Genomic DNA, 22,080 nt, shown 5'->3' with positions numbered 1-22,080 from the left:
ATGTGCCGCGCAGGGTCCGCCCCGCTCCGCCCCGCCGCCGCTCCCCGCGCCCCCGCTCCGCATCCCGCTCCGCTCCGCGCTCCGCTCCGCCGCCCGAGGGGGGGGGCGGCCCAGGGGGGCGGCGGGTCCCGCTCAGCCCCCGGGGAGGGAGGGGGGCGATGCCCCGCGCCGAGCCCCGCCCGGCCCCCCCGCCGCTCCGCCGCCCCGCCGCCCCGGCGCCGCCCGCCCCCCGCCGCTGAGCCTGGCCCGCCGCCGCGGCCTCCCCCGGCGGCGCCGCCCGGCCCGGGCTGCCGCAGCGCCGCGATGGAGACGGCGGAGAAGGAGTGCGGAGCCCTCGGCGGCCTCTTCCAAGCCATCATCAACGACATGAAGGTAGGACCCCCCCCCTCCACGCCGCCCCGTTCCGCTGCCCTGACAGCGCCCCCCCCCCTCCCCGACACCCCCTCCCCAGTCCCGCCGTGGGCACCGAGGCTCCGCTGTCCGAGCGGGGTATCGCGACCCCGAGCCGGGTGCCGGGGTCTGGCACCGGGTGCTGCAGCCCCACACCAGCCCCATACCGGGCATCGGGGTCCGTGCGGGGGGTCGCAGCCCCCCATCAGCCTTGTTACCCATCGTCAGGTATCACAGCCCCACATCGGGTATCGCAGCCCCCCATCAGCCCCATTACCCATCACCGGGTATCGCAGCCCCACGTCGGGTATCACAGCCCACCATCAGCCCCTTTGCCCGTCCCTGGGTATCGCAGCCCCACGTCGGGTATCACAGCCCCCCGTCAGCCCTGTATCCATCCCCAGGTATCGCAGCCCCCCATCAACCCTGTATCAGGTATCAGAGCCCCACACTGGGTGTCGGAGCCTGGCACGGGGTGCCGGAGCCCCGCATCAGCCTCATATTGGGCATCAAGGCCCTGCACTGGGCATTGGACCCCGTGCTGGGGATCGCAGCCCCACATCAGCCCGGTACCCGTCACCAGGTATCGCAGCCCCGCGTCAGGTATCGCAGCCCTACATCGGGTATCGCAGCCCCCCTTCAGCCCTGTATCCATCCCCAGGTGTCGCAGCCCCACGGCGGGTGCCAGTGCCCCACATTGAGCATCACCGCCCGCTGCGGGCACCGCGTTGCCCCCGCCACCCTCCGCTCCCGGCCGGGCTTTCTGCTGGCCCGCTGGGTTTTGCACCAATGGAACAAAAAGGTCCCCTGGCTCCTCCATCCCATCTCCCATCCGGGGAGAGGACATCGCCTCCACCCTCCCTGGGAGCAGGATGGGGCCGTGTTTTAAACAAAACCCTCTTTTTTTGTTTATTTTCATTTAAAAATGAAAATGAAAATGCTGGGGGGAGGGGGGATTTTTGCCTGGGGGCTGAGCGGGGAGGAGGGTACCAGCCGGCTTTCTTCATCTTGGGGGGGTGAAATTCCCGCTGCCAGCCCCAGCATTGGGATTTAGCCCCAGTCGGTTTTGGGAGGCAAAAGCTCTCTTCCTCCTCCTCCTTCTCCTTCTTCTCCTCCTCCTCCTCCTCCTCCTCCTCCTCCTCCTCCTCCTCCTCCTCCTCCTCCTCTTCCTCTCTTCTTGCTGCAGCCCAGTCCAGACAATGCTGTCATTGCCAAAGCAGGAGGGGGGGGGATAAAAAAAAAATAAAAGCCTTGCTGAGAAGGAGATTAACCCCTTCGAGGGGCAGTGGTGGCTCTGCAGGGCCGGACTCTGGCTCGGGGCTGGGAGAAAAGCCCTGGAGGGAGAAAATCCCGGCTCTCCCCAGGCACCAGCCTCGGGGTGGTGGGGGCCAGGGCTGGCAGGGAAGGGTGCCGGGGTGATCGGCCCCCCCAGATGCCTTCACCCCAGCCACCCCCGCCTGGCAGCTGGAGTAAGTCCCAAACCCCCAGGGTGGAGGTGGGGGCTGCCCGTGCCTCAGTTTCCCCGTTCCCCTGCTGCGGCTGCGGAGGGGATGAGCCAGCCTGGAGCCATCACCTCCCCGGCTGGTGCCAGCGTGGCCACACAGCGATGTGCCCAGCCCCACCGGGATGTGGTTGGGCCGGGAGCCCCTCACCATCACGCACCAGCGTGCCCGAGGAAACCAGGCTGGATGCATTTTCACGCCGTTTGTAGGTGGGAAAGATAAAAGAAAAATAATGAAAAAGAAGAAAAAAAACCCCACTACGCTGCAGCTTAGGCTTGGCTCCTATCCTGCACGGCGCTGGTGGCCCCTAAGGGTGCATCGTCCCCCACCTCCCAGCCACGTGGGCGTCCTGGTGTGGGCGCTGGGAGACAAGGAATAACAGCCCCCTGCCCAAAGAGTGGATGGCATTGAATGGCAGCGGTGTGCTCAGGGTCCCACGGCCGGGACCCCTGTGCTGGGCTCGGGGGCAAAGGGACCTGGTTTTGGTGGTGGGTGGCTTTGTCATCAGCACCTCTCAGCCTGCACTGGAGAGGACTCGGGCAGTGAGGCCTCGTGGCTGTCCCCAAGCTGGTGATGTCCCTGAGCCGGCTTCATTCCTCCCTTCCATCACACTCAGCGTCCCTGGGTGACCTTGGCATGTCCTTGTCCCCATTGTCCTCATCCCCATCCCCCTGCTGCCTGGCATTGCAGGGGGATGGGGGCATCATGACCTGCCCCCTCTTTAGGGGGGAGCCTCCGCTCGCCCTGCCTGGGCTGGCCAGGGGAAGGTGGCCCTGGGACAGTGGTCCTGCCTTCCAGCACTGGCAGTCCCTGGGGACTCACAGCCGTGAGCCAGGGCACTGCCACAAGTGGCACATGAAGTGGCATCCTCGGATTCCTTCTTTGCCAACTCATGAGGAAATTGGGGCTTTCACGGTCCCCAAACACCAGCACTGGGCTGGTCCCACACTCCCTCAGTGCAAACCCTGTCCCCAGAGGTGCCACCAGGCCAGGCTCACAGGGATGTGTGATGACCCACATCCTGCAAATCCAGCTCTGGTGCCTGTGTCCCAGCCTGGTGGGCACCCCAGGGGGGTTTGCAAGTCCCAGGCACTGCCATCGGATGGTGGCACCAGGATGGTGTCACTAGGATGACGGCACCAGGACTGATCTCACTAGGATGGCAGCACCGGCATGGTCTTGTCAGGATGGTGGCACCAGGACTGGCCTCACTGGGATGGTGGCACTGGGACCAGCCTCACTGGGATGTCATCAGGATGGTCTCACTGGGATGGTGGCACCGGGACTAGCTGTGCCCTGCTGGCACTGGGATTGCCTCACCAAGATGGCACCAGGATTAACCTCACCAGGACAACGCTGACTGGCCTCGCTGGGGATGGTGACACTGGGATGGCTTCCACCATATGGTGGCACCAGGATTAGCCTTGCTGGAATGGCACCAGGACTGGCCTTGCTGGGATGGCAGTGGAGCTGGCGTTACTGGGACTGGCCTTGCTGGGATGGCACCAGCACAGTCTTACTGGGACTGGCATCTCCGAGATACTGCTGGGACTGGTCTTGCTGGGACTGGCCTCACTGGGACAGCACTGAGATGGCATTGTTGGGACAGCATTGGGATGGCCTCACCACAAGGGCACTGGGACTGGTCTTGCTGGGATGGCCTCACGGGGATGGCATCAGGATGGCACCCAGGTGGCCTCACCGGGATGGCACTGGGATGGCCTCCCTACCACCTGTGACCTGTCCCTGTCCCCACACAACTGCCCCATTCAGGGCTGGGGGGACCCCAGACCTCCCCTTCTGCCCCCAGCCAGGGACTGGGGCTGCCCGCTGTGGGGCTGGAGCTCTCCGTGATGGTGGGTTTGGCCATCGCTGCACTGGGGGATGCCGCAGGTGCTGGGCGGGCTCTGCTCTGCTGCTGGCCAGGGTCTCAGAGCTTGCCTGTGCACCAGCTCCTTTCCTCCCCTCAAATTTCCAAGTCCGTAAGCTGCCTTTACCCCTTGGAGGAAGAGATCACCCAAAATCCCGAGGTCTCCATGGTCTACGAGGCTGTGTGGTCGGACTGGAAAGGGAAAAACCCAGGAGGGAAAAAGGGTTGTGCTCAGCCTTTATTAGCCGTCAGAGAAGCCACACCTAGCCAGGCAGGCCACCCAGCTGCCCCGTCCCTCTGTAGCGCTGAAGGGGGGATTTGACCTGCACGAGGAGGGGGTGCAGGCGGGCGAGGGGCTCCAGTTCTCACTGTCCCCTTCCCTCCTTGCAGAGCTCCTACCCCATCTGGGAGGATTTCAACTCGAAGGCCACCAAGCTGCACTCCCAGCTCAGGTGAGTGGCAGGGGGGTGACAGGGGACACCGCCACCCCCTGTGGGCACATCCTGGGGTGCCCAGCACCCGCTGAGCTCCCCCCTCGCTCTCTCACCCCAGGACCACGGTGCTGGCCGCAGTTGCCTTCCTGGATGCCTTCCAGAAAGTGGCCGACATGGCCACCAACACACGAGGTAGGGTCCTCCCCACCCAGGGGTGGGTGCCCCGGGCTGGGCCAGAGAAGGGGACAGGTGGCCAGTGTCCCCTGTGGGGTGTCCCCTGTCCACACAGCTGGAGTGGGCTCCAAGCAGCAGCTCCACCACGCATGGAGACATGTCCAACCTGTCCCCTGTGGAGCTTCCCCTGGGAAACAGGATTGGAACGATGCGGGGGCAGCTGGGGCTGGGGAGTGGGTGAGGGTGGGCACCCATGTGGGTGCTGCTCCTCGCCACCCGTGGGTGCTTAGTCACAGCTTCTCATGGGGCTGGCTTGCTCGCAGGGAGATTCAGGGTAGCAGGTCCCCCGCACCCACCTCTGCCCCCCAGGATGCACCCAGATCTGGGGCTGAGCCACCCTCCCGGTGCCCCTTGTCCCCTGCACCCATCTGGGAGGGGCCCAGGCGGTCCCGGCTGCCTGGGGAGCTCCGGGGAAGGGGAATTGGATGGGAGATGCAGGAGCCCACGCTTGACTGCTTCAGGGATGAGCCCCGACACATCAGGGGGGTGGGGAGAGCTGAGGCTGCAGGTGGGACCCCTGTTGCTGTGGGGTCTGGGGCCGGACCCCTGGACCGTCGCTGGGTGCCCGTTGGCAATGAGGAGCCGCTTCCCACCGCTCGGCTTCTGCCAAGCAGATGGTCCCGGGCTGGTTTGCAGACTGGCGGCATCCAGGCCATCTGGAGCTGTGCAGGGAGGAGGAGGAGGAGGAGGCGGCAGCAGCTTGAGCCGGGATCAGCTTTGCCTCCAAACCCACTAGCCCAGTGCACCGGGGGGATTAGGGCTCCCCCGGCTCCCCTCCAGCCCGGGCACCCAAAGCGGGGATGCAGCGGGGGACTGGCGTGACAGGAGTCATCGCAGGGGCCATCAGTGCTGTGCTGGGCAGCGGCATCTCGGGGACACCACCGGACATCCCGGCTGGTGTTTTCTGGGGGGGTGGGGAGGCAGAGCAGCAGGGTGGGGAAACTGAGGCAGGGCGCTGGGTGGGGGCTGGCTGGCGGCTTCGCACGCAGTGCGTGAGTGCGTGGGGAAATCGGATTAGGAGCAGCAGAGGCTGGGATAAGAGCATTAGGAGCCGGATTAGGAGAATACCCCCGCCCCAGAGGAGAAGGCCTGTGGGCTCCCCCATTTCCACAGCGCTGGGGGGTGCCCAAAACTCCTGCAAAGGGCGGGAGGTGTCCCTGGAGGCTTTCTAGGGGAGAGAAAGGCAGAACAGCACTCCCCGCTTGCACCCCGGGATTTGGGGCTGCTGCGCTCCCGGGGTTCGCCAGCAGCACTGCCACCGTGTGGCCGTCCTTAGGCTTCAGAGTGAACAGCGGTTTCACCCAGCAGGGCCGCTCCAGCTTTCTGCTGCTGGGAAGTGCCCCCCCGGAGCTCGGAGCCCCTCCTGGGCTGGGGTCGTGCCTGGAGGTGAGGGACACACGCTGCCTGGCACTGAGCTGGGCACGGGAGCCGGTCCCCGTTTCTCCCGGCTGGCTGCTCGGTCCCCGCCTGGCTGCTCGGTACAGCACCCCCTCCCTTCCCTCACCGCCCCTCCCTGCGCCGAATTTGAGACAAACTGGGAAAAAACGGGAGCAGGTTTCTCATTTCCAAGCCGCAGGAGGGGATGTTCAGTGCTTTATTTATTAGATGGCGGATGCTGATTTATTTATTTAGTGGATTTATTGGAGGGAAAAGTAAGTCACCCCCAACCCAACCCAAAGTGTCCCCAAAGGCCAACACTGGTCACTCCCGCTACAAGCCACCCTGTTCCCAGTATACAAACTGGATTGGGACTGGTGTGGGAGTGTCCCCTGCCCCTCATCAGTGGTGTTTCGCTCCCCCCCCCCCCCCCAGGTGCCACGAGGGACATCGGCTCTGCGCTGACCCGCATGTGCATGCGGCACCGCAGCATCGAGGCCAAGCTCCGGCAGTTCACCAAGTAAGTGGCCCTGGGGCATCGGTGACACGAGTTGGCCGGGCTCAGCTCCAGGAGGTGCTGGATGTCAGCTGGGCCGGGGTGGGGAGCACAGCTCCCCCACCCCCCCGCAGCTCTGGCGCTGTCCCACGCTCTCTGCTTCTCTCTCCCTGCTCCAGCGCCCTCATGGAGAGCCTGATAAACCCTTTGCAGGACAGGATTGAGGACTGGAAGAAAACTGCCAACCAGCTGGATAAGGACCACGCAAAAGGTAGGGGCACGCTGGGCTGGATCTGTGCTGGGGGGCTGCGCTGCTCAGTGGTGGGGGGGTCCCCTCTGACAGCACTTCTGTGCCCCCAGAGTACAAGCGAGCCCGCCACGAGATCAAGAAAAAATCCTCCGACACCCTCAAGCTCCAGAAAAAGGCTCGCAAAGGTGAGGGGGAGTTTCCTGGGGGGATACCCCCGCCAGCCCCTCCGTAGCACCTCCAGCCAGGGCAGGCATCCCGGATGCGGCACCCTGGCTGCCAGCCGGGGGGGTGGGCACTAGGGGGTCCCGCTGCCCCCCCTGCAGAAAGGGGGTGCCGGCACGGCCCGGGGGTGGCGGGGAGGCGGGGGCGTGTGCCCCAGCCCTCGGCCTCTTTTCACACGTTTTCTCTGTCTCCTTCTCTCTTCCCTCCCCTCCACATCCTTCCTGTAGAGCTACTTGGTAAGTGAACTGCTGGCCCCCCCCGGCCCCCTCTGCTTCCTCATCTGCTCCCCTCCCCGGGGCCGGGCCACCTCAGTCCGTCTGTCTGTCCGTCTGTCCATCCCTGTGCCCCCACCCTGCTTTTAGCTTAGCTAAGCTTGCACCCCACGTCCTGTGGCGATGCCAGGCCTGCTACGGGGGCACTCCGGCAGGTCCCCTGGACCCAAGCGCCAGGGATAGGGACAGGGTGGCAGAGGACACCCCCCTCCCCAAGGCTGCTGTGGGGTGAGGGTGCTCCGGGACCCTCCTGGGATACGGGCACGGGGGGGGGACGGACCCGTGGCACACACTGGGTGGTGAGGATGGGGCGATGTCTCCCAGCCAGAGGGGTGGCCATGGGCCCCCCCAGCAGACTGGGGGGGTGTTGGGGGAGCCTGGCGTTTACGGTACCCCATCTTGCAGGGAAGGGGGACCTGCAACCCCAGCTGGACAATGCGCTGCAGGATGTCAATGACATGTACCTGCTGCTGGAGGAGACGGAGAAGCAGGCGGTCCGCAAAGCCCTCATCGAGGAGCGGGGCCGCTTCTGCACCTTCATCACCTTCCTGCAGCCCGTGGTGGTGAGCGCCGGGGCCGGGCAGGGGTCGGGGGGGTTGCTGCTGCCCTATGGGTGCTGATGCTCCCCCTCATCTGGCCGCAGAACGGGGAGCTCACCATGCTGGGAGAGATCACCCACCTGCAGGGCATCATCGAGGACCTGGTGGTGCTCACCGCCGAGCCCCACAAGCTGCCCCCCGCCAGCGAGCAGGTCAGTGGGGGAGGGGGGGGGGCAGGCGGGCACAGGAAGGGGGGAGCATCTTAGGGGGGGCTTAAACGCCATCTTTCCTGCAGGTGATCAAGGACCTGAAGGGCTCTGACTACAGCTGGTCCTACCAGACCCCCCCATCCTCGCCCAGCAGCTCCAGCTCCCGCAAGTCCAGCATGTGCAGGTATGGGGCGGGGGGGGCTCCCCCCTAGGCGCCTCCGGGAAATCCAGCCCCTTCGTTAACCACGGAGGATAATGATGCTTACGGCCCTTGGGGATGCTCACGATATCTGTGTCCATATGGCCAACTGGTCCCCAGTAATGTGGGAGAAACCGGGTGCACTGGGGAGGGGTGCAGGGTTGGGGCTGGTGGACCTATTGGGTGGGACTGGTGCCTGGCACACCCCATCCCCTCCGTTTTGGGGACAATGTGAGCGTGCCAGGAGGTTCTGGGGGCAAACGTGTCACCTTTGCCACGTTCCCCAGCCTGTCCCCTGCCACTGGGGGGCCCCAGAATGGAAAGGGACACCCTGGGAGGACCACATGCCTCAGTTTCCCCAGGTTGGGGTGTGGGGCATGTTGCTGGGCTTGCTGCCTGGAGACCCCGCCACCCCCGAGCCTCCGTCTTAAACTCTCTTTTCCTTCCTTTGTCCTCCCCACCGGCGTGTCCCCGTGCCCCCCGGCGCCCCCCCAGCAGCGTTAGCAGTGCCAAGGGTGGCATGGCATGGCCCGGCGGGGCTCAGACCTGCTCACCCAGTTCCACCTATCGCTACCGCAGCCTGGCGCAGCCCCCCGCCGCCGCCACCCGCCTCTCTAGCGTATCCTCCCACGACTCCGGCTTCATCTCCCAGGATGCTGCTTACTCCAAACCGCCCTCCCCCATGCCCTCGGACATCACCAGCCAGGTATGGGGAGGGGGGGGTCGATGCCACCCACCCCCATGCCTCAGTTTCCCCTTCTGTAGAATGGGTGGGTGCTGCTGGGTGCAACACAAGGGTCTTGTGTGGAGGTGATGTGACCCACCCTGAGGCATGTTTCCAGCTGCATAGGCATTACAAGAGATAAATATTGGGAATATTGGGGATGTCTGTCCTGCCTGGGAGCAGCACGGGACACACTGCAGAGAAACCCCATCTGTGACCCCCCAGGGATGGGGTACGGGTATCCCCCCCATCATGCCAGGGGAACAGGGTGCTTCCCAATTACCCCAGCCCCATAATACCCAGTTTGTGCCAGTCCCCCACGGGGAAGCATTGAGCAAAGCTTCCCCTTTGCCCTGCATCCCCCCCAGTGCCGAGGATGCTGAGCATCCCAGCTGAGCATCCCAGCTTCACCCAGCCAGTGCTTCCCCGGCTCTGCAGCCCCCGTGCTGGGTCAGATCCTGCTCGCCTTCCTGCGTCTGCTGCCGGGGGATGCTGTGTTGGCTGGGGAAGCCGTGGGTGCTGCTCTAACCCGGGGCCGTGGCTCTGGCTGTGCTAACTGCTTCTTCTCTCCCCCTCTGGCTCACGGCTTGGCCTCGTGGCACGGCAGAAGTCCTCCAGCTCGGCATCCTCGGAGGCCTCCGAAACCTGCCAGTCGGTTAGCGAGTGCAGCTCCCCCACCTCGGTTAGTTCTTGCTCCGCTGCTGGAGCACGGGCAGGTGGTGGAAAGGTGAAGCCTTCGTCAGCAGCTCCCTCCTCTTCTCCTCCCCTCCCCGGTGCTGTCCCCCATCCCACTGGGGTTGCGTCTCACACGTGGCTTCTCCCACATCTTGTGGGGTTCAGCCCCCAGATCCCCCCATCCTGCCCTGCCAGCGGGCAGAGCATCCCGGGCGGCAGCACCCGTGGCTCGGGGGACATTGGCACGTCCCTCCTGCCCTTGCCCCTCTTTTGGCTCCTGGTGCCGGTGCCACCAGCATCACCCAGTGGCTTGCATGTTGCAGGACTGGTCCAAGGCCAGCCCCTACGACCAGCCGGTGGTCCCCACCCTGCAGCGGCGCAAGGACCGCGTGGAGCACCTGCGGGAAGCTGAGATGGGCTCGCCTGCCAGCGGGTACCCGAGCATCGGCAGCGAGGATGCTCCCAGGCCCCGGATGTCACCGGCTACAATTGCCGCCAAGGTACTGGTTCCGACAGGGATTGCGCAGAGGTGGTGGGCTTTTGTGGGGCTCCCAAGAGAAAAACCAGGGTGCTGACGGTGTCCCCTTGCCCCCACAGCATGGGGAGGAGGTGTCCCCCGCTGCCAGTGACCTGGCCATGGTCTTGACACGGGGGCTGAGCCTGGAGCACCAGAAGAGCAGCCGGGACTCGCTGCAGTACTCCAGTGGCTACAGCACACAGACCACCACCCCCTCCTGCTCCGAGGACACCATCCCTTCCCAAGGTACCCGCCCTGTGGTGGCAAGGGACACCCAGGGCCACCCAGAATGGCACCCAGAGCTGGGAAGGGGACGGTAGAGGCTTTGGTGGTCCTGGGGCATGGCTGTGCGCTGGGTGTCGTAGCCTCTGGCTGTGGTCCCACCACGTACGGGCTGGTAGGGTGAAGATTTCAGGTGTGTTGGTCGTTCCGTGTGTGGCACAAGTGTTGTGCCACGCAGTAACTGTGGGTTCTCCTGGCTCTTTCGGTGTTTGTTGGGTGTTGGTTGGGTCCTGATGGCTACAGTGGTGCGGGGCAGTGCAGTGACAGGCAGCACCACAGTGGTGTGTGGGTGGTGATGGTTTGTGGTGATGTTTGTGTGCAGTGACTGAGGACAGGTGGGGGTGGTGGCAGATGATGGGTGATGGCAACAGAGGTGGCGGCTGGAGATCAAGGAACGACGGGGACAGTCATGTTTTGCTGTGATCATGTTGGCGTGGTGATGGCTGAGCTGTTTGCGAGCACACGATGGTGGTGGAGGTTGGCCGTGACCATGTTGGGATGGCAGTGATCAGGGCGGTTGTGACAATGGTGGTTGGGTTTGGCTATGACCATGTGGTGGTGATGGTGGAGGCCAGTTGTGATGGTCGTGGATGAGTCTGGTTGTGACCATGTTGTGATGGCAATGACAGGGGCTGGATGTGATCGTGTTGTGATGGTGACGGTTGGGTTTGGTTGTGATCCCAGTGTGACGGTTGGGATGGTTGTGGCTGTCCCGCAGTGGTGATGGTGGGGGTGATTGTGGTTACCTTGCGATGGTGATGGTTGGGTTTGATGGTGAGCACGTGGTGCCGGCAGTGGTGGGGGCCAGTAGTGATTGTGTTGCAGTCACGGTGGATGAATTTGGTTGTGGTTGCACTGCGACAGTGGTGGTTGGGGCTGCGATTGCACTGGGGAGGTGGTGGTTGGGTTTGCCAGTGCCAACTGGGCCGCCCCCCAGCCACGCTGACCGTGCTTCTTCTGCTGACCTTCCCCAGGCTCTGACTACGACTGCTACTCGGTGAATGGCGATGTGGAGTGTGACCCCCAGAGCGACTTTGACAAGTCCTCCACCATCCCGCGCAACAGCAACATTGCCCAGAACTACCGGCGGATGATCCAGACCAAGCGTCCTGCCTCCACTGCCGGGCTGCCCACCGGCACCAACCTACCAGCCGGCACCACTCCGGGGGTGGCCACCATCCGCCGCACACCCTCCACCAAACCCTCGGTCCGCCGTACCCTCTCCAACGCCGGCCCCATCCCCATCCGACCCCCCATCGTCCCCGTGAAGACCCCCACGGTGCCCGACTCCCCCAGCTACACCGGCCCCACACGGGTGGGCAGCGAAGAGTGCGTCTTCTACGCCGATGACGCCTCACCGAACCCTCTGGATTTTGCCAAAGCTTCGCCCAAGCGGCTGAGCCTTCCCAACACGGCCTGGGGCGGCGGTGCCATGGAGATCTCCGTCTACCCCGGGGCCGGCCAGCACCTCTCCGCTGAGGAAGAGGAGGACCAACAGCTGGCCGCCAACCGGCACAGCCTGGTGGAGAAGATCGGTGAGCTGGTGGCCAGCGCCCACGCCCTGGGGGAGGGCCAGTTCCCCTTCCCCACCGCCCTCGCGGGGCCTGGGCCCGGCGAGGAGACCCCCGCGCCCCCCCCGGCGGCCTCCATGGACCCCCCGGCCGAAGACATGCTGGTGGCCATCCGGCGCGGGGTGCGCCTGCGCAGGACCGTCACCAACGACAGGTCGGCCCCGCGGATATCGTGATGATGCCCCGGCCAGCGGGGATGCGCCTACCGTGGCCGATGGACCCGCCGGAGGCACCCGCTGCACCTCCCCAGGACCCCCCCCGCCGGCACCCCCTGCCCCTCCCTCACTGCCCCCCGCTTTCTGCTCCTCTGTCTCCTCCCCTCCAGCCCTTGCCTTGCCTTACATCTTGCCTTCACTGGTTCTCCCTTTGGCTCTTTCTCTCCTCTTTTCTTGTTTTTTCTTTTCCCTTTTTCCTTTTTCTTCTCTTCATTTCTTCTCCTTTTTCTTTTCCTTTTCCTCTTTTCTTCTTCTTTTTCTTCTTTTCTTCTTTCCTTTCCTTTTCCTCTCCTTTTTTTCTCTTTTTCTCTTTTTCTCTTTTTCTTTTTCTTTTGCTCTTCTTCCTCTTCTTTCTCCTTTCTCTTTCTCCTTTCTCTTTCTCCTTTCTCTTTCTCCTTTCTCTTTCTCCTTTCTCTTTCTCCTTTCTCTTTCTCCTTTCTCTTTCTCCTTTCTCTTTCTCCTTTCTCTTTCTCCTTTCTCTTTCTCCTTTCTCTTTCTCCTTTCTCTTTCTCCTTTCTCTTTCTCCTTTCTCTTTCTCTCCTCTTTTTTCTCCCCCTTTCTTTTTTCTCTTTTTTACTCATTCCTTTTTGTCTCTTGTCCCTTTTTTTCCCTCGCTCCTTTTCTCTCGTTCTTTTTTGTCCTTTCCTTTCTTTCACTTTTCCTTTTTCCCTCTCTCTTTTCCTCTCCCTGTTTCCTCTTTCCTCTGCGTCCCCCCCCCCCCGCCCCATCCCCGGGCGCCAGCAGGTGCCCCCCCCAGCCCCAGCAGGAGGGGCCGGTGCCAGCGGGGCCACGGCAGGAGCAGCACCAGGAGCAGGGGTCCCTGTCCCCGGCCCCCCCAGCTGCCTGCTGGGGGCCAGCACAGCTCAGCCCCATGGCGGGGGTCAGAAGAAGTGGGGAGGGGGCTGCAGAGCAGAGAGGGGGGCACATGTGTGATCGGGCGGGGGGACGGTGGGGGGACAGGCACTGCAGCCCCCTCCAACTTGGGGGGACACTGGGGCACAGTGGGTGAGGATACGGAACCTCCTCTTCGCCCCCCAAGGATCACTGGGGAGCCCCCCCAAGCCCCCCTCCCTCTCCCTCAGCACCCGCAGACCCTGTGCAGGATCCTGCTGGGGCAGGGTCTGGGGGACAGGGGGTTTCACCCAGGCCCCCCTGAAGCAAAGCAGCTGATTTCTGCCGGCGGCTGGAGGAAAGCACAACCCCCCTGGCCCCCCCTGCTGTACATAGCCCCCCCACTGCCCCGCTGTCTGTCGCATTGCAGCCCCCCCTTTCCCTCCCCCTTAGGAATAACGATTTAGTTCCCCCCCCTTCTCCTGCCCAGAACCGCTGATGCCAAGTGACAAATGTTTGGGTTTGGGGGAGGGGGGGGGTCTCTTATTTTGTACAGAAAACAAAAAATCCTTGGACAAGAAAAAAAACCCGACCTGTCTTTCGACTGAAGTAACTTTTCTGGTGCTGTTGTTAACTTGGTCCTTTTTTTTTTTCTTTTTTTTAATTTATTTCCCCTCCGTGTTCCCGCCTCTGCCGCTGCTTCCCCCCTCCCCATCCCTCTGCCAGGTTTCTTTCTCTTTCTTTCATACCCTCTTTTCTTTTAATTTTTTTTTTTTTTGGTGGTAATTCCCCCTCTTTCCCACCTGCCCCCACCTCAATTTCCATAGTCACTGCTACAAGTAACGAATGCACTGTGAAGATTCCAGTATTAATAAAGGTTGTACTGTAATTAATAGCCTCGCCTGCAGTCGTATGGATGTGCTGGTACCCTGGGGTCACTCCAATTATGGGGGACGGGTGGGATGGTCCCACCACCCCTTTGGGGTGCCCATGGCTCGGGGGGGGGGGGCGGGGTGAGTGCTTTGCAGGGAGGGTGAGACATCATCATGATCAAGGTGATGGGGGACCCCTGGGATGCAGAAGAGCATCCCCCAGCCCCTCCAGGAGAGGGGGTGCAGGCAGTGCCCCCCCCAACACCTCCACCCATCCCAGCAGCACCCGCGTTGCCGCCTCCTGAATTGCCAAGGCCGATTGCCAAACCTCGCTGGGGCGGCACAACCAGCTGCAGTGAGCGGCAGGGATGGAGGGGCTCGGCGTGGGCAGCGTTTTGCTGACCGGCTGTGACGGGGGCCTGGGGCTGGGGCTGCTGAAGGGCTTGCTGGAGCAGCCCAGCCCCCCTCGGCACCTCTTCGCTGCTTGCCTGGACCCCCAGGGGAAGGTAAGGGGGGCACTGGGGCAATGACAGGGGGGTCAGCTCCGGGATGGGCTGGGAAACACAACGCTTGGGGGTGCCACTGTCCCCAGCTGGCTTTGGGGGGGGTCTGGGTGTCAGCATCTTGCGCTGTGATGACATGGGAAAATAGTATGTTTATATGTATTTAAATATTTTCTGCTCTTGGCATAGGTAAGTGCACGGTGGGTGTGCTGGGAGGGGGTTTGTGGCAGCTCCCACGCCGGTGGCATTGCTGCCAGTGGCTTTGAAGCTGCTGGGTGCAGCTGGGTGCAGCAAAGCAGAGACTCGTCCCCAATCTCTCCCACGGGAGCTTGTCAAAACCTGTCGGCTGCGGCACGTGGGGGGAGCCTGGTTCCCGTCTCAGCACGCCACAGAGCCACCCTCCCGCTGAGCCCCCCACCTGACACCCCCCTCCTCCCTTTCTCCATGCAGGCTATCAACGAGGTGGCTTTGGGCAACCCCAACGTCGTGGTCCTGCCTCTAGGTAGGTGCTGTGGGTAGAATGAGGACAAAGCCTCTCAGGATTTAATGGCACCCATGGGTGGCTCCGGGAAATGCCACCTGAGCGGGCAGGTCCCTTGGTTTGGTTCAGCCCAACCAGGTCACTGCCGGCTCAATGACTGGGAGCTGCCAGATGTCCTACAGCATCTTGCCAGGGACACGGCCACCAGCCTCGTCCCAAGCCCTCCTGTCCCCTTGCAGACGTGACGGACCCCAACAGCATCAAGGCGGCAGTCGGGAAGGTGCGGGAGGAGGTGGGAAGTGCCGGCCTCAACCTCCTGATAAACAACGCCTGCACCACACGCCGCAGCACGCTGGCCACCGAGACGGCGGAGAACATGACCCTCGTCTACACCACCAACACCATCGGGCCCCTGCAGACAAGCCAGGTGAGGCCACAGGCACCCCTGCCCCAAATGCTGGCAGCATGGGAGGAAGAGGATGATGATGCCCAAGCATCCGTCCCCTGCAGGCGTTCCTGCCGCTGCTGATGGAAGCAGCCGAGGCTGAAGGGCAGCGTGGGATGAGCTGCAGCAGAGCCGCCATTGTCAACATCTCCAGCATCCTGGGCTCCATCGGGGCGGTGGAGGCTTGGGAGGAGAGGCAGGACATCTGCTACCGCTGCAGCAAGGTACCACCGCTGGGAGAGCAGGGAGGAACATGGGGGGTCCCCTCCCGCCATGGCGCTGCCAGCCTATGATGGTGGTGGTTGGGCTTGTCCCCTCCAGGCTGCTCTGAACATGCTCACCAAGTGCCTGGCCCTGGAGTATGGGGGCAGTGGGATCCTCTGTGTGTCCGTGGACCCTGGCTGTGTGACACCTCCCTTGGAACAGGGGATGGTGAGTGAGGAGAGATGCATGGCCGCCCTGGCTTGGCAAAGTCCCGTGGGCATCCCTTCCCATGGACATCCCTTCCTGGGGGGGGGCATCCCTTCCCATGGACATTCCCTCCTGGGGCGGGGGGGGGGGGCATCCCTTCCCATGGACATTCCTTCCTGGGGGGGGGGGGCATCCCTTCCCGTGGACAACCCTTTCCATGAACATCCCTTCCCATGGCCATCCCCTCCCTAGGCATCCTTTCCCAGAGGCATCCCTTCCCACGGACACCCCTTCCCAGGTGCACACCCCCCCCCGTGCAGCCCCTCGGGCTAGGAGTGCTGTGCCGCTGCAGCAAAGAGCCAATTCCCAGCTCTCCCCCTAAACCATCCCGTTTTCCTCCTTATTTTTTATTATTCCACTTCCCATCCCGGCCGCACGTCAGCAGAGGGCACCCCGCGCTCGGCTCTGGTGGGAGGGCTGCACCCAGGCTGCCTCCCCAGCACCCCCAGCACCCCGGGGCCGCAATCCCCCCAAATCCCTCTCCTCGGACCATGCCGGGCAGGCAGGTGCAGTTGGAGATGAGCAGCCTCTCACAGCGTGGCTGGGCAGCTCTTACACCTGCGCTGCCTTAGGGATGGGACAAAGGAGTCTCTTTTTTATTAGGAACCATAAAATTAACCTCCCCCCTTATAGCATCCAAATTAGGGACAATTACTTTGTGCAAAGCCACATCCCTTGGCTGCTGGAGCATCTCCAGTCTCTTCCAACCTGCCCTGGCCAGAGCTGGCATCCCACCGTGCCGCAGGCTGGGGCTGGGGGGGCCGGCAGGGGGTTTGGCCTCATTTTGTCCCCCATGTCCTTGAGTTCAGCAGGGCCCAGCGACGGTGGAGGAGAGCGTGCAGGGCGTCCTGCGGCTGCTGGCCCGGCTCTCAGCCACCAGCAACGGCACCTTCTGGGACTGGAGAGGGCACAGCCTGCCCTGGTGAGAGCGGTGCCAGGCCATGGCAGCCACCAAGCTCAGTAAAGTTAATTAATTACCATTTCCAGGCTTGCTCTGGTTCTGTGGGGTGAGAACAGGGACCCCCTGCTTGCGGAGTGAGAGCTGCGGTCGCTGCCCCCCCAGGGATACTGAGCGGTGTGGGGCAGCAGAGGGAAGGATGCTCCAAGCGTGGTCCTGCATCCTGGTGCCAGGCTCTGCTGGGGCATCCCTGGGGTCCTGAGGGGCACATCTGGATATGGCCCTGCTCTGTGGCCACAAGCCACACTGGGTGGGGGCTTGGGGGCACCCCAAGCAGCTCCAGAACCAAGACCATGGGGCAGCCTTACCGGAGCTCCCCCAAAACCAGTTGGCCTTTCCATGCCCACCCTAAGGATGCTGTCAGTCATTTTTTCTGCTGGTATAAGGCCAGCAAAGGCTCTTCCTTCTCCAGCAGCCAGAAGTTTCACAGCAGGAGCATCTCCCAGGCCCTAGCATGTCCCTAGGGATGTCTTTTGGGACCTCAGCACCTCACCCTGGGCTGTCCCTCCGTGCATCCATCCCATCTCATGGTACATCAAAGACACTGCAAACAGGCTCCGATTCCCCATGGAGTGAGTGCATTTCCATGGTGACACTCCATTGACATTTTTGAAGCCATGCCTCGAAAGAGGGACCAAAAAAAAATGTCACAACAGCTCAAGTGGGCCGGCCATGCAGGGCTTTGGCAAGCCTCGAACCAGCCATTTGCTGCGGGGGTGCTCCGGGAAGCCCAGCCGGGTCATTTTGCTGGGGCAGCTTTGGTTTTCCCACGCTGGAGGAGCAGGGGGGGCAATTCCCACGCTTGACACGAGGGAGCAGGAGGTGGGCTCTCAGCCCCACGGGCTCAGGCATCCCCAGGTGGGGCCCTGGACCACCTGGGGGTTATTTGTTAAAGCCAGCAGGGATGGGTGAGCGGGGGGTCCCTCTAATTAAATCCTTTTATCAAGTGGTGGATCACAGTTGGTGGGCTTTATATGAACTCTGTGTGGGCTTTATATAAACATGAACCACTAGGCATGAAGAGGGGAGGAGGAGGAGGAAGAAGATGACGATGACGACAACAACGATGACGACGACGACGATGATGATGATGACATTCCATCTGCTCACGCTGCAGTGCCCACAGCCTCACCTGCACACTCCCATAGACTTGTAAGCCTAAGCAGTCCGCAGTCAGGACTACATCAATTAAGGCTCTAATAGCTGATTAAGGTAATTAACTAAGCTGGGAAGGGGAGAGGCAGCTGGCCAGCCTCCAGCCCCTCCCGGCACGCCGCCCGCACTGCACCGCCAAGCACAACAAATAAATCCAGATGTTTTCTTGCCAGGGAAGCGGCCGGGGCTGACAGAGGCAGCTTGGCAGGCGGTGGCTCTGAGGGTCCCTGTGTTGGGGCGAGTATTGCTCCCGCAAAGCCGAGGTGGGCAACTGGCACCCCGAAAGAGGAGGCAGCAGCGGCAGCTGGGGTCCTCTCTGCTGGTCCTTTATTTTGAGTAAGGTTGGAGGCTCCTAGGACCTGGCTGGAAGCTGAGCTGCAGCGCTAGAGAATTAACCTGTGTTTAATGAAAGCTGAGGAAAAAATACAAACTGAGAGGAACCGGGTGATGCCCTCGCCCCCGCTGTGGGCAGGGCAGGGCGGCACGTCCCCGCGCTGCAGCCGGCAGCTGCCTGCCCACGGGGGGCTATGTCCCAACCCCCCCAGCCCCACACCCATGCAGAAGGTGCCTGGCATTTTGGATGGGGTCGACCCCATGGCCGTGCACGGTCCCACAGTCCTGGAAGAGGTGGCATTTGGTCCGGAGGGGTGGCACCTGTCCCCCCTTTTCACTTTCCTTGGGGACCACCCCGGGGGCTCTGCTGGGGGGGCAGAGCAGAAGCAGCATCCCAGGCTCCAGGGCAAGGAGAAGGCATCAAGCGAGGGATCTTCTGTGGTGCTAGGTGGACTCCCACTGACCTGGGCAGAGGGAACAGGCATTGCCATGTGGGATAGGACCCCCAGGGGTGGCATGTCTGCTCCCCAAGGCCCCCCCCCGCAATCGGTCCCCACTCACAAGGTGCAGTGTAGAGCATCCGCATGACCTTGAGGCAGTTGTCCAGCAGTGCCTTGGGGCGTACAGCCTTCCTGCGGCTCTCAGAGCCCACGCTGTGAACCAGCTTCACCAGGTCGGCCACCACTGGCTCCACATCTGTCTGCAGAGACAGGTCACAGGGACATCACCAAAGTCCCCCCCTGGGACAACTGGGATGCAAAAACTAAAGCTGCTGCATTGGCCGGGAATCGAACCCGGGCCTCCCGCGTGGCAGGCGAGAATTCTACCACTGAACCACCAATGCCAGATGTGCAGCATCCCCCGGTGCTGCCCCACGCACCCAGCAAGGGCAGGGCCACCACAAACAGCCGCTGCCACCTGTGAACCCCCCGGGGATGGCACCCCAACACACAGCCCTGCTGCGGGGGCTCCGGCCACGGGAGCGCCTCTTCCTGCTGCCCCAGACACCACCTCCAGCGAGGGCCGGTTGTCATTAGCCTTCAGAGTCAACACGCTGATGAGACAATCAAGCAAAGCGCTCTGTCTCTCCTCAGAGGGGCTGCAGAACTTGCCCCGTGGCACAGGACAACCCCGCCAAGTTTCAAGTTCACCCTGAGACCCAGCTGTGACCGGCCACCCTCACCCAGCTCCCGAATGCAGCTGCCTCTGAGTGCAGTGGCTCTATCGATGCCGCAGAGGAGACGCAGGACCTCTGCTATCGCTGCTGCAAGGTGCTGCCACCGGCAAAATGGGGACGAGTCTGGGGACCACGTTCTGCAGGACCTCCAGCCGTGGCACTGCCACCTCATGACGGTGCTGATGGGGGTCCCATTTCTTCCCCCACCAGCCCTGCTCGTCCCCCAGAAGGGGTTTGCAGGCAAGAAAAGTCATGCTGCATTGGCCGGGAATCGAACCCGGGCCTCCCGCGTGGCAGGCGAGAATTCTACCACTGAACCACCAATGCCAGATGTGCAGTATTTTCCGGCGCTGCCCCACGGCCCTGCACCCGGGGAGCAATCCATCGCCCAGCAGCCCGCCCAGGCCTGCCCTCCCACACCGCCCACAAGCAGGAGGATGCCCATACTGTGCCCCCCCCCCGCGAGTGTGCACATCTGTGGGCGCATGTCCCCGCAGCACACACACACATGCGTGGGGACATGGCATGTGGGGTGGGGACACGGGGCGGTCCCTCAGGTGGGGATGGCGGTGGGGGGGGCACGGTGTGTGTGTGTGCACGTGTGCACCTCTTGTGCACCCCCACACTGTGCCAGGTGAGCACGCACCATGCACATCTGCAGGCACCAGCACCGGGTGCTTGCACGCTGTGTGTGCACCCAGCATCCTTGCAAGGGGTGTGCAAGGCTGCGCGTGCGCGCGTGGCCGGGCCGGGGGGCCCCACAGTCTCCCCACCTGCCGGTACTTGCTGTACTCCTTGCCCAGGGCATCGAAGAGCTGGCACAGCTCCTGGGTGTACTTCCAGGATGGGTGCTTCACCGGCAGCACCTCGCGGATCCGCAGCACTGCCTGGGAGCTGACGTGGAACCAGAGGTACCGCAGGGCCACCTCCGACACTGTCCCGTTGCGCTGTGGGTAAGAGGGTGCCCCGGGTGAGACCCATGGGGCCCTGGAGCATCCCCGTCACGAGCCTGTCCCCTGCCACTGTCTTACCAGGCGGGTGATGTTGGATGGCCTTAGCACCTCCTCATACTGGACCTGGACCGTGTAGTCGATGGGGAAGTAGTGTTTCTGGAAAGACAGAGAAGGAGAGCACAGAGGTGGGCAGCAAAGTGACGGGGATGTCCCTGCCAGCCTCGGCATGACATCAGAGAACCGATGGAAAAAGCCCTTGGACATGGTGGTGAACCCCCACGGAGCAGCAGCCCTGGGCACCATTTGGCACAAGCTGCCCCCAGTAAAAAATAAATCAACCCCCCAGCGCCCGGTCACTGAGGCAGCAGGTGCTGCCCTCCCATGTCCCCCTCCTGGAGCAAACTGAAGCCTGGCAATGCCACGTGTCCCCACCACCATCCCCAAACCGTGGGTTACCACCCCAAAACCGTGGGTTACCACCCCAAAACCGTGGGTTACCATGTACTGCAGGCGCATCTCGTACTGCAGCTTGTCCTGGAGCAGGCGGGTGAGCTCGCATTCGCCCGGCGCAGCAGCCTCCAGCCCCAGCACAGCCAGGACACCTGGGCAGCCAAAAGCAAGAGATGTCAACTCCCCCCCTGGGGACATCCACCGAGGTGACACCCTGAAGCCACCCAGGTCCCCATCCCCGGGCTGTACTCACACAGGACGGCCGCGTAGCCCTGCTGCATGGTGACTGTGGCCGTCGGCAGGTCCCCGGGCTGCGCCTACATGGCCGGGGGTCACCGGGAGCTGGCTGGGCAGCGGTGCACGTGGTGGGGGGTTGAGGGATGGGCGCACGCCCCGGGCGCTGGGCTGCTCTCCGGTAGCCCCGGGTGGTTGCCCCCTGCCATGGATGGGGGGTTAGTCCCCCTTCCCGGCCGTCCCCGCCGGCTTCTCCTCTCCAGCTGGCTGCGGAGGGGCAGCAGGTCCCAGGGCCATCACAGGGTGCCGGCAGGGATGCGCTTCGGGGGGGTGCGAGCCCCCCTGCACGGCAAGAGGGGATCTGGGGGGAGAGAGCCCCAGCTGCAGCCCCGGGGAGGGCACCCGCTCCCAGCCCGGGGGGCTGCGGGGCAGGCGCAGCCCCGCGTGGTGTGGAGCCGTGGGTGGCCGTGGGTGGCCGCGGGTGCCTGTGCCGGCTCGGGGCAGGGTGACCAGGGCTTCCCCGGTGCCACCCCTCGGGGATTTCCAGGCGGGGGGCCCAGCCCAGCACCGTTATCCCAGCAATGAATTTGTCCGGCCTCAGCGGGCGCTGGGCCAAGGGGCGCGGGGCCACCCCGTGCCGGGTCCCCCTGCAGCGTGGGACACATCCTGACCCCACATCCACCCCAAGGGGGCTGTGGCGTGTCCCCACGCTGTCACCCCGGGGGAAGACCGCAGCGTGTCCTTGCGCCACGTCCCTCACGGCATGTCCCCACGCGCCGGGGGTGCGCCGCTTCCCCGCACGGAGTGGCACACGCGGACGGGCCCGCGCCGCGTCCCCTGCACCGGAGGGTGCCCCCGGCTCCCCGCACCGTGTCCCCGCGCAGGGGGGGCCCTGCTGCATCCCCCCGCCAGGTCCCACGGGGAGGCGGCCGCGCCCCCTCCCGTGCCGCGTCCCCGCGCCGCGCCCCGCCACCGCCATCCCCACGCGAGGGACCGCCCCGTGTCCCCACCCCACGTGCCATGTCCCCGCGCAAACGCGGCCGGGTCGTGCCCCTACGCCTCCTCCCCACGCGCGGCGGGGGTGGCGGTGCCGTGTCCCCACGCGGGGCCGTGCGTGACCGCCCGCCGCCCCCGCAGCGCGGACCCGCCCCCGCGCGCCCCCCGGCGCGAGGCGCCCGCGGACCCACCTGGCGCGGCGCGCGGGGCCGGCGGGCGCGGGACGCGTCTCCCCGCGGGCGG

At 63.8% G+C, this 22,080-nt stretch overlaps 3 protein-coding genes and 2 non-coding genes across 13 annotated transcripts; 2 read left to right on the top strand and 3 right to left on the bottom strand.

Annotated features, from left to right (window-relative positions):
• The first annotated feature begins 249 nt into the window (after nt 1-249).
• Nucleotides 250-12,038, top strand: MTSS2 (MTSS I-BAR domain containing 2). 9 transcript variants are annotated; one of them, XM_037409474.1, is made up of 15 exons: nt 252-372; nt 4,153-4,214; nt 4,315-4,388; nt 6,243-6,327; nt 6,483-6,574; nt 6,664-6,738; nt 7,003-7,011; nt 7,453-7,610; nt 7,691-7,798; nt 7,882-7,979; nt 8,574-8,700; nt 9,326-9,400; nt 9,717-9,893; nt 9,991-10,156; nt 11,167-12,038. In XM_037409474.1, the coding sequence occupies exons 1-15, from the start codon at nt 304-306 to the stop codon at nt 11,937-11,939; spliced, it is 2,148 nt and encodes a 715-aa protein (XP_037265371.1). In that variant the 5' UTR covers nt 252-303; the 3' UTR covers nt 11,940-12,038. The 9 variants fall into 9 exon arrangements, with proteins under 9 accessions (XP_037265373.1, XP_037265372.1, XP_037265369.1 ...); XM_037409468.1 differs by having other exon boundaries at nt 8,493-8,700; XM_037409467.1 differs by having other exon boundaries at nt 8,490-8,700.
• A 2,011-nt stretch (nt 12,039-14,049) lies between these two features.
• Nucleotides 14,050-16,620, top strand: LOC119157956 (C-factor-like). Its single transcript, XM_037409378.1, has 6 exons — nt 14,050-14,187; nt 14,635-14,686; nt 14,905-15,092; nt 15,176-15,334; nt 15,432-15,542; nt 16,394-16,620. Exons 1-6 carry the CDS (start codon nt 14,050-14,052, stop codon nt 16,505-16,507), a joined length of 762 nt encoding a protein of 253 aa, XP_037265275.1. The 3' UTR covers nt 16,508-16,620.
• Nucleotides 16,621-18,013: 1,393 nt separating this feature from the next.
• On the bottom strand, nt 18,014-22,080 carry IL34 (interleukin 34). Its single transcript, XM_037409539.1, has 7 exons — nt 22,029-22,080; nt 20,861-21,202; nt 20,656-20,759; nt 20,236-20,313; nt 19,978-20,151; nt 18,589-18,727; nt 18,014-18,491 (listed from the first exon to the last, which is right to left on the bottom strand). Exons 2-7 carry the CDS (start codon nt 20,886-20,888, stop codon nt 18,472-18,474), a joined length of 543 nt encoding a protein of 180 aa, XP_037265436.1. The 5' UTR covers nt 20,889-21,202; nt 22,029-22,080; the 3' UTR covers nt 18,014-18,471.
• On the bottom strand, nt 18,801-18,871 carry TRNAG-GCC. The gene has a single exon. It is a non-coding gene; the product is annotated as a tRNA-Gly (tRNA).
• Nucleotides 19,461-19,531, bottom strand: TRNAG-GCC. The gene has a single exon. It is a non-coding gene; the product is annotated as a tRNA-Gly (tRNA).

This window comes from Falco rusticolus, chromosome 15, assembly GCF_015220075.1.
Source record: "Falco rusticolus isolate bFalRus1 chromosome 15, bFalRus1.pri, whole genome shotgun sequence".
Lineage (NCBI taxonomy): Eukaryota > Metazoa > Chordata > Aves > Falconiformes > Falconidae > Falco > Falco rusticolus.
This window is presented reverse-complemented; position numbering and strand designations above follow the sequence as displayed.